Source organism: Ruditapes philippinarum, unplaced genomic scaffold (genome assembly GCF_026571515.1).
Source record: "Ruditapes philippinarum isolate M1 unplaced genomic scaffold, ASM2657151v2 ctg10126_1_1_1_1, whole genome shotgun sequence".
In the NCBI taxonomy this organism is placed as follows: Eukaryota; Metazoa; Mollusca; class Bivalvia; order Venerida; family Veneridae; genus Ruditapes; species Ruditapes philippinarum.
The window spans coordinates 51059-64596 of NW_026862612.1; the positions used below are offsets into that span (position 1 = coordinate 51059).

Genomic DNA, 13538 nt, shown 5'->3' on the forward strand with positions numbered 1-13538 from the left:
TTGATTCCATTATTTTATTGTTTTTTTGCTACTGGGAATGGTCGTTACTACTGCCCCATCGGAGCCTCTGTGAAAAAAAACTGCATTGATATATACAAGGTACGAAAAAATATCAACCAATATATAACAGTCGAGTTTTTTTCCTATATGAATCAATGAAAAAACTGTACTGTTATATATCAATACAGTTTTCAAATGCTCATTGAAGTGTACTAAGTATAATGGGTTAGTAAGAACAAAGGAAAAGTTCCAAACCATGCGATAATGTTCACAAAAAGATAATTAATGATATCTGTAGAAGAAACATTTTTAAAAAACGCTAACATGATCGAAAATATGCGCTGCAAACTGCGGTCCCATAGCATTAAAGTGGTCCTTTGGAAAGTACTATATTGATATCAGATTTATTTTGCATGAAAACTATAATTTGTGTAATGTAAAAATGTATTTCAGAAATTTCCTTATTGGTACTTACATTAAATAATTTGAGCCGCATCATGACAAAACCAACATAATCGTTTTGCGACCAGCATGGATCCAGACCAGCCTGCGCATCTGCGCAGTCTGAACAGAAGCCATGCTGTTCGCAATCAGTTTCTCGTCTTGTTATATGGTTCGTAATTATGCAGGCGTCACACTGTCCCGAAATTGACACCAGATGGGCATACGAATATGAACTTTTTAATTTCGTGCGAATATAGCCCCGAAATTGGTCGACGGTCTCTCAACAGCCGAAACAAGTACGATTCCTACAGAAGGTCACGCGATCGCATCCGAGCCACACACGATTCTTACCGAAGGTCACGCGATGGCATCCGATACACACATGCAGTCACCTCAAAGGTGTAATTTTGTACCAAGAAGTTTACCAGCAGGACACGGAAAGGTCACAGGATAGGTACACGACGTCGTATTTGGAGTACGATGCCTTCATACGTAGTTACGAAGGCGTCAAGTGACCTTCATCTCAGGGTGGTATACAACCCACGGCCAACTGCGGCAAATTTCAGTTGCAGATAGTATTGGGAGCTAATTAAACTACGTTTAAACTTTACTTTTGGATCATTACTATCAAAAACAATTCTATTCACACAAAAATCTATGATAAAAGTGATGACTTTGATTATGGTGTAGTAAACTATCCACATTTAAATGTAGACGTACCGCATGCAACATCTGACGGGGTATATGTATCTCAGTAAATTAGATTCTTTAGAGCTTTTAGCAACGTGAAGGATTTTAACAAGCTAAATATTTGCATTACTAGCAAGCTACTCAAATAGGGCTTACGCTATTTTAAATAACGTAAATATTTTACAAAATTTTACAATCGTAACTTTGATTTAATCTCAATATTCAGTAGTGATTCAAAAATGATTTTAATCGAGATGTTATTTACAAACTTCGCAAGATCTTTGGTCATTGTAATTACTAAAACAAAAGAGGTTTTGACCCTACTTTTTTAGATATACCGCATGCTTAGTGTTCAACACTTTAACAGTTGGTCCTTTCCTCTTTTGATTACATCTGACGGACCAAGTGGGAGACTCTATGATGGACAGTTCTTAATGCCCTTTGGGACTGAATTGCCTTAATGTTCGTCTTCTGCCTTGCTTCATCAGGCCCTTGTAGGTGATTTTTTGTTACTCTGTCTTCCTTTAAAATATTGAGTACTTTTGTTATGGTCATATGGGTATTCCTTTAAATGTATCTACATGATCATTTAGGTGTTTAACTTATTTTACCTTTTGAAAACATAACAACTGTTATACTTGGTGGTGATTCATTTTATTTACACCGTCTCGTTTATAGGAACATGGTGGGCTAACAGTGAGGTTTGGTACACCATTACCCGCTTGAAACTCCCCAGTAGTACTTATGCTGCTGACCGGTCCAAGGCGGCGCTCCTCTTTGTTCCACAGAAGCATGTCTTTGTTATTAGTCTCCTACCGGTTTACCGGAGGGGACTTAAGGTTTACCCTCTGCCTGTTCGTCCGTCCGTCTGTCTGTCTGTCAGTCCGTCAGTCCGTCCGTCCACAAAACTGGATCCCGCGATAACTTGAAAAGTACTGAAAATATTTTCGTGAAACTTGATATATGGATAGATTGCAGTATGGAGATTATGCAAGTCCTTTTCTTTTTCTTCCTATGTTGAAAATTCTGGTTGCTATGGCAACAAATAGGCTGAAAATATGGCAAATTTTACACATAAACTGGATCCAGTGATAACGCAAAAAGTACTGGACATATTTTTATGAAACTTTACATATGGGTAGATGGCAGTCTGGAGATTGTGCACGTGTTTTCCTTTTCTTCCTATGTTGAAAATTCTGGTTGCTATGGCAACACATAGACTGAAAATATGGCAAATTTTACACATAAACTGAATCCAGTGATAACTCAAAAAGTACTGGAAATATTTTTGTGAAACTTGACATATGGGTAGATGGCAGTCTTGAGATTATGCATGTCTTATCTGTTCTTCCTATTTGGAAAAGATATTGGTTGCCTTGGCAACAAATAGGCTTAAAACATGGCAAATAGAACAAAATTTGTGATTAGTGAAAAAGACCTGAAAATTTTTATGAAATTGTATCTTTAATTCAAGAGTTATCTCCTCTTTAAGAATTTTGCTTTTAAAATGTTATATTTTGGTAACAGGGATGTTTCAAATATTAACTTTAGAGTGTCCTTCAGTCCGTATGTCTGTTTGTTCATAAAAACTGTTTCCTGTGATCCATTTTAAAGAACTTTTCCAACAAATTTACTTAAAATAGAGAAAAATTGAAACATTAATGAATGGCTAATGGCCCTTCAGAATGTTGATGGGGTTCTTACCGGTAGGGGACTTCTGGATTGCTTGCAATACTATGATAATTGCTTGTTTCATACTGTTTTGTTGACATTTTTGTCAGTGTTCCTTGTTTTTTTCTACGTCTACGGTAAGTATTTTCCCCTTTTGCCCCTAGTTTTATTTATTCAATAAATCAATCATTTATTTGTTTTCTTTGATTTCCTTGTCGTTTACTATTATTTCGTCTTATGTATCATTAAAGTGATAAGCCTATCCGTGCTCTACCTTGCGCCCTGTCCGTTTTTCTGGGGGGTCCTCTTGTGTTACTTGGTTCTTGTTGCTGGGTCGTGTGGGGGTTGCGTTCATTGAACGCTGTCTTTCCTTGTTGATCTTGTTTATCATATTTGATAAAACTTTATCATGCCACCCAGAGTGGGCCTGTTGGCCTCATCATGTTTTTCTAAGGTGTCTTAAAATTAGCAATGCTGCGGCCTTCTTTTTCTCGGATGACTCATCATCAAAGAATGTAATTCTGCAGCAAATAATGGAAGCTTTGGATGTCTCTGTAGAGATGTGCAAGAGTGACAGATGAGGAAGATGGCCTAGCCGTTTATATGTCCACCATGATAAATATGGTGACACGACGGTATTGCGGGGGCTTCACGTAGTCGTGTTCCCTTTTCAAGACTATCGGGAATCTTCGTGTTTACTTCGTATTGTCTTCTTGAGGCTAACAACACCAGATTGCATCGATGATCACACGAAGAAAAGACGAAGACTACACGATTTGATGGCTTCACGACGGCCTTACGAAGGGCAAAATTGACATACAAATTCAACACAAAAATGAACCTTCGCAATGTCTTCGGGCAATTTTTTGGCATGCAAAACATTTTGAAACCGCTCACGAAGTTGCTGCCGGAGCTTGTTATATGCAGCCGGGGATCATACGATTGCAAAAGATGCCCTCACGAATGGCACGATGTTATTACGATCAGATCCGAATTTGAACATTTCCTTATTCGTGTGTCCATCTGATGCCAAATTCGGGACAGTGTGACGCCTGCATAAGCGAACAGCATGGATCCTGATCAGACTGCGCGGATGCGCAGGCTGGTCTGGATCCATGCTGGTTGCAAACCCATTATGTTGGTTATGTCATGACGCGGCTAATTTGAGGACTTACACTCAGTTGTAACAGTGAGCTCATTGTGTGAATTCATTTCTTTTAACTTCATTTTATCTTGTTAGAAAATCTCAAAAAAATATTGGGGAAAAAATCTTACAAATTTACATGCAACTTGTTTGATGATGATCATATGTGAATTCGGTCTCTTATCACACAGTGGGTGATAAAATGGTACAAAAAATGATCCTGTATTTTCTTATTTTGCCTTAAAGGGACTCCACTTAGGTTTTTTGACATGATGGGAATGGAAATAATTTTTCAAGAGTAAGGATTTGATTATGATGTAGTCCAATAATTCTTATTGTGAAAAATGACTCAAAATTGGAAAGCTTTTCCATGCTTTTCACTCAGTCTGGCTAATAATAGCATGATTTTCAATATATTTCTGAGTATATTCCTTAATTATCTTTGGAATAATTTCCTTTTTTCAGCTGATCTATGTTAGAAATCCAAATGTTTCGTTTTTAGGCTTTAGGACCTCAGTGGAGTGCTTTTAATTTAAGTGTCCATCTGATATTTGCCTTATAGGGTTACAATATCAAAGCAATATTTTTAAAAGTGTCTTCGTGCTATTGACTATGAAATAATTTCCTTATTTTGTCAACAGTGTTATTTGTAATAAAATTAAATGAAAATACAGAGGGACTCATAAAGGGCTATATTCTTTTTTATCGTAAGTGATTCATGGATGGGATATAACATTTTTACTGGAATATTGCTTAAGGAAGTACTGTGGTTAAAATTTTGTTGTTTTTCCGAAGGGATATACACTTACACGTATATAGAAAAATTAGGAAATAAAACTCCCCTCTCACATACAAAGAGTTTCACCATCATAATACTGCAGCCTTTTATCAATACTTAAAAGTGTTAATGGTACATGTACATGTAAGTACAAATACATTTTGTTTAAGATGTTTTACATTTATATGTCTCGGTGACCCATTTGTTATCAAAATTTCAAATTTGGATCATTTTTAAAGGTACATTGCAAATGCCTCAAAGATGAATAAAATTTTCCATTCTTTACATATCATATTACATTGGTTTATAACACTGAAATAATGGTTGCCATGGAACATGTTAGATGCTTATTACCTGAAAAATTTAGTAGCTTTGAATGTGAAATTATGTCCTAAAATGTAGTATTTAATGTAAGAAAGTAGTACTTTGACTTTCATACAAAATACTAAATCACTTAAACTATACTAATTAATAGCCAAAAAGCAACAGAAGCAAACTTTTAATTGTTCAGGTAATAGGCCAACAAGCATCTTTTAACTTAACACTAAAATTTTTTTTTTTTAAACTTTGAGAAATGAAAACATTTCTGAGGCATAATGGGCCTTTAAGTAATGAATTTATGCATTTGATGCTCTTATACATTATAGCAAGTGCTTCCATGCACTATAAACAAAAAATTAATGAACATCATGAGATATTAAGCTGATGGTGCAGTCCATTTTGAAGGCTTGAAAATCACCAAATAACCATACACAGTTTGTGGGAGGGGCATGTTATTAAAATATTAACCCTTTTCTGTCAATTCATCACATAGTCAGTGACCTGTCTGATCACAAGGGTGTCCTGGAATGCTAAAAGTGACGCAAACCTAAACGGGACATTTGTATTTTTTATTTTCCATGAATAAGTGATGAAATAAAATAACATCTGCATTCAAAGATTTATGTAGTGGGGTGTCCATAGTCAAGTTGTTATAGTCATTTACTTCAAACCACTTGCCCCTTATTGCTGCTGTAGGATTTTTTCATGTGAGGGGAAGCTATCCAGCTAGCTTACAGAATGTTGGTGGTTCTACTCAGGTGCTTGTTTGTGCCTGAAATGCACAGAGGGGTACATAAGGTCTTCCTCTATCAGTAAAGCTGGTAAGTTGCAATATAACCGTAATTTGTGTGCGACATTAAACCCAAGCCACCACCCTCCCCCCACCCCCCAACCCCACAAAAAATATGAAGTTGGCCATTGTTGATTGATTTATAAAAGCACTTAGAATATGACGTTTAGTACTCAAATCCACAGGATATGAATGTTTCTATATAACTTTTGATAAAGTCAACTATAATTCATTTATGTTACATAAATACATATATGTATGTTACTTTACCCAACCAAAATGATTTGACAAAACATGATACAGAATTAAATGTTAAAAGATCAAAACTTTTCTTTTATCTGAACTTAAATATATACATTAATATCCTTATATTCTGAAATATATTTCTATTTCCTCAATTTAAGGACATAAGGTACAGTTTTTTTTCCACAGTTAAACCTGGGGAATTGATGGTAGAGGGATTTTATAGTTTATAGTAAGTAAACATTTTACTTAAACTTAGGGTTTAAACAACTAGACAGCCAAGTTTTATTGTTTTTCTTTGTCCCTATTTAGTTTTTTTTTTAGTTTTGGATGACCAAGTGATATTCTGTATTTCAAAAGGTATGCGTGTCACTTGATACTGTTTTGAATTTAAGATTTGTTGATTTGAATTGCATACATGTAAAACTGGTAATGTTTTTTAAAATACAAAATCAACTTGTGTAACATTTTTTTGTATGTATTAATATTATGTATGTCAGTTTTTCTGAACTTTTTTAAAGAATATAAACCGAATTGGATTTACCTGTGACAATGAATACCGCTATAAATTATGACAATAATTAATGAACCTATGGTTTGACCATAGTCAATGAACCCATGGTCTAACCATAGTCAATGAACCCATGGCATGACCATAGTTAATGAACCCATGGTCTAACCATGGTAAATGAACCCATGGTCTGACTATTGTCAATGAACCCATGGTCTAACCATGGTAAATAAACCCATGGTCTGACCATTATAAGTCCATGGCCCATGGTAAATGAACCTATGGTATCGCTATTGTAGGTGAACGCATGGTCTAACCATGGCAATGAACTCATGGTTAAGGTTAGTCAGGCAAATTGTAGCTTGACTATTCAAAGAATAAGTAATCAAGGAAGGGATGAAGAACAACATGTCAGAGAATAGGGAGAGTTACTGTTATCAGTATGGCCTTTTTGAACTTATAGATTCTACATTTATATATATATATATATATATATATATATATATATATATATATATATTCAGGCTCTGTTCAGGATTTTCTAGAAAACAGTCAAGCATGCTATGGTAATGACAGCTCTTATTTATATACAACAGTAAATTGTGCCACAGCCTATCATAATTGACTATCATGATAGGCGATCATTTGAAAATATATATGAGCAGTGTCATGACAAAAGCAACATAGTGCGTTTGCGATCAGCATGGATTTAGGATCCATGCTGTTCTCTATCAGTTCCTGTACTTGTAATAGAGTTGGTTAGCGAACAGCATGGATCCTGATCAGACTGCGAGGATGCGCAGGCTGGTCTGGATCCATGCTGGTCGCAAACTCATTATGTTGGTTTTTTCGTGACACGGCTCATATGTAGATAATTTGGATTGAAGTACTATCATGAGTTTTATGTCAATTTCCTAGCTTTATGTTTTGGCAGAGTAAAAACTTCCTGTTTTTCTGATACTGCTTAAATCATTATTGTTGGTTTTTTTGTGTTTAGTTTAGTTTTACCAGGATATAACATTATTATCCTATATCAAACTATCAATAAAGTTGTTTTGCTGTTATGTTTTCCTCAGTCTTGACTGGCTAATATAATGGGTTATATATATGTATTTTAGTGACATTTTATTATTTAATCAAGAGTGTTTTAAGCAAGATCATTTCCTCAGAGCATGAAAAGTGTATCTTCTTTGCACACACAATTGATATACATGCATATATCATATAGATAACACGATAGTGTATTGATATAGCTTAAAGGAGATTTTGTAATTTGTGAAACTTAAACCGTAAGTTATTTCATTAGTTGTCTTTTAAAATGAAAAATTTTAAATTAGGTCATAGTATGTTATAATATATCTGTTATCTATGGTTGACTTGATTTGATTGTGTACATATACTTGAAAATTGATTTAAAAAAGGTAAAGTCATTTAACTATTTTCATGGCTACAATTTCTCTTTAGCCTAGTTTAGGATATATTGTAATTATATTTTATCTCGTAATTTAAGTTTTGACCCCAATCCACTACGTGTTTGTTCCATTCTTTGTTTAACTTTTTTTCCCTCTTTATTTCATATACAATATACAGTAAATCAAGTTCTATACAAATCCATGCAAATCAACAGGTTATATTTATGGAACGAAGACTCGAGGGGATCGGAATCGAGATCTTTCAAACAGTAGAATTTCTATTTGAAAAATCCTTAGGGTTTGGATAAATGATAATGCTTGTGGGAGGGGTTAAGTCAATATATAGTTGGCAGGGCTGTAGTTGGGGATAATGTTTAGCTTGCAGATCATGTGCCTCTGCATAAGCATTGCAGTTTAACTAGGGTGCATGAGGACTTAATACTTGGGTATTAATAACCTTAAAGTCAAAGACCCCAGGGCCACTATGTTCCAAACAATGGGGTGTCTGGTGTTCCAAACAACTGACATTATGCAGGTCATAAGTCAGCAAAATATTCCTAATTAATATAGAACTATGATGATATACATAGATATATGAGAGGTATAAAGATATCTAGTAAAGAAAGGTTACTAAGTTTATTGCATATTGTTTAGGTTTAGATAAATAAATATCTAGTGAATCACATTTCACCTGATAACTTAGTTTCTTAGTTGCTAAGCAAGTCTGAGAAATGAGAAAAACAAGTGTGGAATTTAAAGTGCTATGTTTATAAAAGCTGTTTTGATAAATATACAAAAAACAATGTTGTATTGATACCACAGGCACTAGTCACATAATCAAATATTTTACATAATCGGTCTATATATGTATATAAAGATACTTACATATATAGACCGATTATGTAAAATATTTGATTATGTGACTAGCGCCTGTGATTAATAGTGTTGATAAATAAATAAAAAACAATGTTGTTTATAAAAACTGTTTTGATAAAAAAACAAAAAACAATGTAGGTGGCTTAATTTTTTAAATGCAAATATCATAGTTTCTCAGTTAGATTTTGGAAAACAAACTTTATTTCACCTAAATGAAACTAAAACTAACGGAACATATATCATATTAAATTGCTTTTTAAAGAAAATGCGGTTTTAATGGAAAACACTGATATGTTACTGATGTGATGAAATGAAAAATGAAAACTAGTAAAAAATATATATAATATTGTTACTATATTTTGGTTATTTAGTGTTTTTAATAATTTAACCTGTTTGAATGGAAAGTCATTTAATAGCATTTGCCACCAGTCTTAAGCACCAGGCCAGCTAGACCACTGTCCTGACCATTTAATTCTACAGATTCCTTAAACTTTTGTGGGTTATTTTTAAATATATATTCATTATTAATATCTCTTATCATTTGAATGGACAATCTGGACTAATTAGATACAGTAAAGTTAGATTTTTTAATATGTAAATGATTGTATTTACAGCAATAGTTTAGTAATGTAATACATGATGATTATGCAATAGTTGATTTCAAGAAACCTACCCATTTCATGGAAATGTATATTTAGAGTTAGACATATAAACAGGTATTCAATTGTGACCTATATTTTGCTCTTACCTAATAAATTGTAAACAAGTTAAATAAGTCTGTTTGTGTAATAATGTAGACAGGAAGTTTAAAAAACTTTAATGTCATTATATTTACTGGTAAGTTTTTTTTGTGGTTACAAGTAAACAATTTTTTAAAATAAACAAGTATTTTGTTATATACTGTACTGTATATAAAAAAGCTATCTTGATACAGGCACATTATGCCTCAAAAATGACTTTTGTAAATGTTCTTCTTTCTTTAGAAAGGACAGACTGTTAAATAATAGTTTTATTCCATGTTTCTTGTTTATGACCTGAAGAAAAAAGCATAGCTGAACTCTGGAACAGGACCGCATATTGCTGTGCATAAATCCGAATCCGTACCGGCTTTACATATTGTTTGTGCGACCTTTGAATATCTTTTCATATTATGCGAGCAGGTGGTCTTTAATTATCTAATCTCAATTTAATATAATCTGTTAATTTAAAAATCAGTCAAATTTACGGTATATTTGACCAGTTTTAAAAGAGACAGATTGGGTTCAATTGATACTACATGTATATTTTTTGAGGCCATATACTCGGATAATACTAAAAGATATTTAGATGTAGCAGAAACATTTTTAAATCGAAAATATGCGCCGCAAGCTGCGGTCCTGTTCTCTGGTTCCCAGTCATTGAATTTAAGAGCCAGAATTACAGTTTTGAATTTATTCTACTACATGCAGCTATATATTTAACTAAATTTTCTTAAAATTTACACTGGCCCGAACTAATTTTCACTGGCCATGGGCCACCGGGCCAGTGCTAAATTCGATGCTTGAGTTCCTATGGAAAAAAGTGCTGAATATAAATTATAATTGTTTGTCATTAAAGTAACAAAATATAAACAAAGTAATATTTTGACTTCAGAAATATAACTAAAAAGCAATAGAAGCAGATATATGGTATTTGACCAATGAGCAAATCTTTTGAAACTATAGCAGGACACTTAAAAAAGGGAAGCTTTTGAGGAATAAAAATAAAATCATTTTTTAGGCAGTCACAGGGGCCTTTAAGAAAGACTATTTATAATATATTTTGTTAATAAGGAGTTTTTTGTATTACTTGTATAATGCTTGTAGCCTGCAGTTATTTTCAGTGAACATTTTTAAACTTTTATAAATTTACAGTTTGTTGCATTGAATTTGGTAGCAATTAGCAAATATCATAATATGTGTTGTTGTTGTTATTATTAATTAAATAATTATCAAATATATAGTAAATACATAATAATAATTCTAGTTTAATTTTTGCTTATATGCTGTCGAAAGGTGAAACTTTAAAAAGAAACTGTGATTGTATTTTTCTGTATGGTATTTCAAATATAAGATTGTTTTATGTCAAGTGTTGAATGTAATAATTTAAGTGTTTTGTTGGTGAATGCAGTCAAGTACTATCCTAAATATGAGCGGAAAGAGTTGATTTATAATGTTGAGATTCAAATGTCAAACTTATTATCACATTGTCTAAGTTATATATATATATATATATATATATATATATATATATATATATATATATATATATATATATATATATATATAGAGAGAGAGAGAGAGAGAGAGAGAGAGAGAGAGAGAGAGAGAGAGAGAGAGAGAGAGAGAGAGAATTATAATGTTTCAGAAATAACAAACTCTATGTAAATTTGGAAGCGCTTTCAATGCTTTCTTCGCATATCTTCAGCCGAAACTTTAATCGTTAAAATTTCAAAGTTTCATATATATGTGTTTATTGACCTGACATATATAAGCATGTACATTTTATATCAAACTCGTTTTATGTTGGATGAAAATTTTTGTTGTTGTGTCTTTCCTAAAAGTCGTTCTGTAAAAGTTAAAGTACTGTCACTGTCAGATACAGTATGTTCAAGAAAAAACTTTTTAAAAAATGAACATTACCGATGGATTCTGAATGATATTTTTAGAAATTTCCATGGGTCATGTGGATTATTGATTATTTTAGCATAGTGAAATAATAAAAAAAAACACAATTATGGCAAAATGTAAAGTTATTTTGACTTTCACTAGTTTAAGGTCTTTATATACCATAGACATGCCACATCAGACAAAAGAAAAAAAATAATGAAGTGACTTATAACATTATAAATTTTTATAAGCCAGAGCTAGACTTTCATCTGTGCACTAGCCATTTACACTTAGACAGGCATAGTCACTGTTAAATAATTGACTTTTTGATCCAATGAATTTATCTATAATTCCAGTGTAAATTTAATGATTTTGATGTAAAAGTTTGATTTTTACCATTCCAGATTGAACACTACAGATGATGTATTGCGGGACTGTAGCATCAATGATGCTGTTTATCCTAGTGTTTGAACAAGTTTTGGCAAAAAAGGATTATAAATTCTATAATATCTCTCATGGACCTATGAAACACGAGACAGGAAGATAGTAAGTGCTTGAAATAATCACATTACCCCAATGCTTGGCAAATATATCATTCTAGAGAAGCGTTGCCGAGTGGTTAATGTGTCAGACTAGTAATCTAAGGATTGCTGACTGCATGGGTTCAAACCCTGTCTGGGAAAAGCCGTTGTTTCCTTAAGGAAGAAACTTTACATTCATTGCTTAGTTTTAGGTGGTTCCAGGAACAGATTTGAGAGTTTTTCAATAAGCTTATAGCTGCCAGTACAGTCAAACTAAAGTAAATTTGTATAAACTAAATATATCATTTTACTCTGTCTGTTATGTGTCTGTCTGTCTGTCTGTTTGCCTGTCTGTCTGTCTGTCTGTGAAGTTCATTCTGATCATATGAGCAAGATTAGGTATAACCTTCAGTTGAAGATTGCTGGTAGCCACAGAATGTTTCAACACAACCTGTGCAGACCAAGATCAGTAAGCTCATTTATGGTCTGCACTGTCCACCATTTAGTCTGTAAATATTTGAAATTTTCCCTAAAATATGATGAATGGTTTTGTCCAGATTGAAAGATGTAAAAACCAGTTTTTAGCTCGACTATCGGTGTCGGCGTCCGGGTCCAGATTTCAGATTAGAGTTTTGGTGCAGTAAAATATTTTTCACTATAACTTCTTTATTTCTTAAGGGATCAACCTCATACTTCAAATATATGTACCTTATCATCATCCCCATCTTATGTGACAAGGTTCATAACTCTAGCACCAATATTTTCAGATTTATTTCCCCTTGAATTTAGAATTTTCCGTAAAAATACTATTTTTTACTTTAACTTCTTTATTTTTGTCAAGGGATCAACCTCATACTTCAAATATATGTACCTTATCATCATCCCCATCTTATGTGACAAGGTTCATAACTCTAGCACCAATATTTTCAGATTTATCTCCCCTTGAACTTAGAATTTTCCTTAAAGAATACTATTTTTTACTGTTACTTCTTTCTTTCTTAAGGGATCAATCTCATACTTCAAATATATGTACCTTATCATCATCCCCATCTTATGTGACAAGGTTCATAACTCTAGCACCAATATTGCAAGAATTATCTCCCCGTAAACTTAGATTTTATACTAGAAAAATGTTTTTTTTACTATAACTTTTTTAGCTTTAAAGGTATCTACCTCAAACTTCAAATACTTATTCCTTAACATCAATTACATTTTATGTGACAATGTTCATAACTCTTGAAGCAATATTTACAGATTTATCTCTCTTTGAACTTTAGATTTTCTTTAAGAAATATTATAACTTCTTTACTTTTTAAGGTATCTACTTCAAACTTCAAATATATATTTCTTATCATTATACACATGTTGTGTGACAAGGTTCATAACTCTAGCGTGACTATTTCTAGAATTATTCCCCTTGATCTTGGAATTTATGTTAACAAATGTTATTTTTTTACTATAACTTAATACATAATTATACATAATTGATTTTTCTTTCATAATTTTGTCC

General features: G+C 32.8%; 1 protein-coding gene across 6 annotated transcripts in view; it reads left to right on the forward strand.

Moving 5' to 3' along the window:
• The first annotated feature begins 4722 nt into the window (after nucleotides 1-4722).
• The window catches only part of LOC132719591 (uncharacterized), a 37082-nt gene continuing 28266 nt past the window's right edge, over nucleotides 4723-13538 (forward strand). Inside the window, exons 1-2 of one of the 6 annotated variants that reach the window (XM_060703377.1) lie at nucleotides 4723-4871; nucleotides 11912-12053. In XM_060703377.1, the coding sequence (XP_060559360.1) occupies nucleotides 11926-12053 (128 nt within the window). In that variant the 5' untranslated portion in view covers nucleotides 4723-4871; nucleotides 11912-11925. Of the gene's footprint in view, nucleotides 4872-6172; nucleotides 6314-6416; nucleotides 6442-7657; nucleotides 7882-7905; nucleotides 8014-9624; nucleotides 9718-11911; nucleotides 12054-13538 lie in introns of those variants that run through there. The other 5 variants (XM_060703376.1, XM_060703378.1, XM_060703375.1 and 2 more) reach the window with 5 other exon arrangements.